The sequence below is a fragment of the Phaethon lepturus genome, unplaced genomic scaffold, assembly GCF_000687285.1.
Source record: "Phaethon lepturus isolate BGI_N335 unplaced genomic scaffold, ASM68728v1 scaffold26843, whole genome shotgun sequence".
Classification (NCBI taxonomy): Eukaryota; Metazoa; Chordata; class Aves; order Phaethontiformes; family Phaethontidae; genus Phaethon; species Phaethon lepturus.
In genome coordinates, this window is record NW_010530117.1 from 1 (window position 1) to 2,362 (window position 2,362).

At 55.0% G+C, this 2,362-nt stretch overlaps 1 protein-coding gene across 1 annotated transcript; it reads right to left on the bottom strand.

The window, feature by feature from the left end:
• Positions 1–4: 4 nt before the first annotated feature.
• Positions 5–684, bottom strand: RTN4RL1 (reticulon 4 receptor-like 1; the record flags this gene model as incomplete). Its single annotated transcript, XM_010284179.1, has 1 exon — positions 5–684. A coding segment is annotated over one exon (680 nt), but the record flags the coding sequence as incomplete, so codon positions are not given.
• Positions 685–2,362: the final 1,678 nt, after the last annotated feature.

Below are 2,362 nucleotides of genomic sequence, written 5' to 3' on the forward strand. Positions count from 1 at the left end.
GGCTGTTATTGAACAGGAAAAGGGTGGTCAATCTTCGGAGGTCGTGAAAAGCCCGCCTGTGAATCCACTGCAGCTGATTTTGATGGATGAGCAGCCGATCCAGGTTTATTAGTCCCCTGAACGTGTTCTGATGGAGGCTCCAGAGCTTGTTTCCATGGAGAAAAAGATGGCTGAGGTTAACCAAGTCAACAAAAATATCATCCTGAAGGAACTCGATGTGGTTGTCTTGCAGGTAAAGGTATTGCAGGTTGTGGAGGCCGCCGAATATCCCGCTGGGGAGGGAGCTCAGCCCGCACTTGTACAGATACAAGGCGTGGAGTTTCACCAGCCCTTGGAAAGTGTCTGCAGCTAAAGCCCTTAGGTAGCGGTTGTCCCCCAGGTCCAGCTCTTCCAGGTTGACGAACCCGTCGAAGGTGTTGGGGTCGATGAAGGTGATGTTGTTGGAGTAGATCCAGAGGGTGACCATGGAGGGGCTGAAGTGGCCCCGCAGCAGCAAGGTGATCTGGTTGTTCTGCAGGAAGATCCTCTCGCTGTCCTCGGGGATGCCCTCGGGGATGGTGACGAAGTTGTGAGCCTGGCAGCTGACGGTCATCGGGGACGGGTAGCACACGCAGTCGGTGGGGCAGCCCAGGGCGCTGGGCACCTTCAGCCCCAGCAGCACCAGCAGCAGCTCTGCAAACCCCCCTGTGCGGAGAGAGGGGACAGCGGCGTCAGCGGGGACTCGGCCCCCAAAAAAAACCCCCCCGCCCCCCCATCTCTGCCGTGGGGACTATTCCGGGTGAAAAATGCCCCAAATTAACTCAGCCCTCCTCTCTGCTCGTGAATTACCCACAGGGCCGTGATGAGTGGGCTCATGGCCCGCGGTAGTTTAGATGTGATGTGCGGCGTACGCCCGGCCGCGCGCCCTGCCCGCGGCAGGCGGTTGCGCTTCCAGCTTCCCCCGGGCAGGAGAAACTTTCTCACGGGGGAGGAATTCACTGCAGGCAGCAAAGCCCTTTGCCTGCAGGCAGGCAGCACGGTCGGGGACCTGCCGTGTTGTGCAAAGGGGTGAGAGCGAACAGAGGAGATGCTTCCACCCCTGCTGTAATGCATCTCTTAAATCGCCCGCGCTTACGGGTCGGAGAGGAAAAAGTACGGAGCTGTAGTGATTCCCAGCGAATCGCCTAAAATTACAGGCGGGCGGCACATCTGCGCAGCGCACCCAGCTCCCCCGAAGGCGCAGACCCGTCCCCGCCGCCTCTTTTTACTACAGTCGTTACAGAGGAGATGCTTCCACCCCTGCTGTAATGCATCTCTTAAATCGCCCGCGCTTACGGGTCGGAGAGGAAAAAGTACGGAGCTGTAGTGATTCCCAGCGAATCGCCTAAAATTACAGGCGGGCGGCACATCTGCGCAGCGCACCCAGCTCCCCCGAAGGCGCAGACCCGTCCCCGCCGCCTCTTTTTACTACAGTCGTTAGACACCGCCATCCACCCCGAAAACCAAGGGATTTACAGGAAAATACGTTGTCAGCAGTTGGTGGGAAAGGCTGAGCTGAAAACTCCGTTCGGAAGTGGGATGCTCAGGCATATTTTTAAATGGATGTCCTGTGGCAAAGCATATTGCATCCTCTAAAGCTACAGTATGTGCTTGTGACCGGGGCTTTCTCGCCGCGGAGGAGAAGCGGTGAGCAAGGCAGTAATCATCCCCTCCCTCCGCTCGGCTCCCCGAGCGCCGGTTTCGCCGCCCCGTTCCCGTCTCGCTCCCACTCCTCGCACCAGGCTTGCTTTCAGGCTATTCCTCCCGCGCCGAGTGGCTTTTCAGACTCATTGCACCAGACTTGTCGTTTCTCGTTCAGATTTTCCTCCTAGATTTGGCTTTTTCCTCTTACGCGCAAAATTTGTTCACGTCTAATGAATTCTGCCTCTGGACTTCACAGGGGAAAGGAGTAACACAGGAGCATCGTACAGCTGCCGGTGCCATCCTGCCCACAAGTCCTCGCCTTGCACTCGGCTTGTAATAATCTGAAAAACGAGAGTGGAAGTGGAGTTCATTTCTAATTACTCCATGTCGTTATCACCAGCTAGTCTGTGAGCCTGGACCCCTTGGGCTTTTACTGTCCCTCTTTTCAGCGCCTACAGCTGAATACAAGTGGGAGGCAAAAAAAAAAAAAAAAAAAATCACTGTTTTCTTATTAATTGTTTTGAAAGATAACTCCGTGGTTACCATTGCCTTTTGCCTGATGTGGAGATCTATTACCATTTAGTTAACAGCAGATGACCCGTCCATCTGGACCCATCCTTTCAAGGCACCGTTGTCACATTTTTAGATAAACTGGGTTATTCGGGCTCTCCATAAATCACCAGTAAGAGGCAGTCATCTC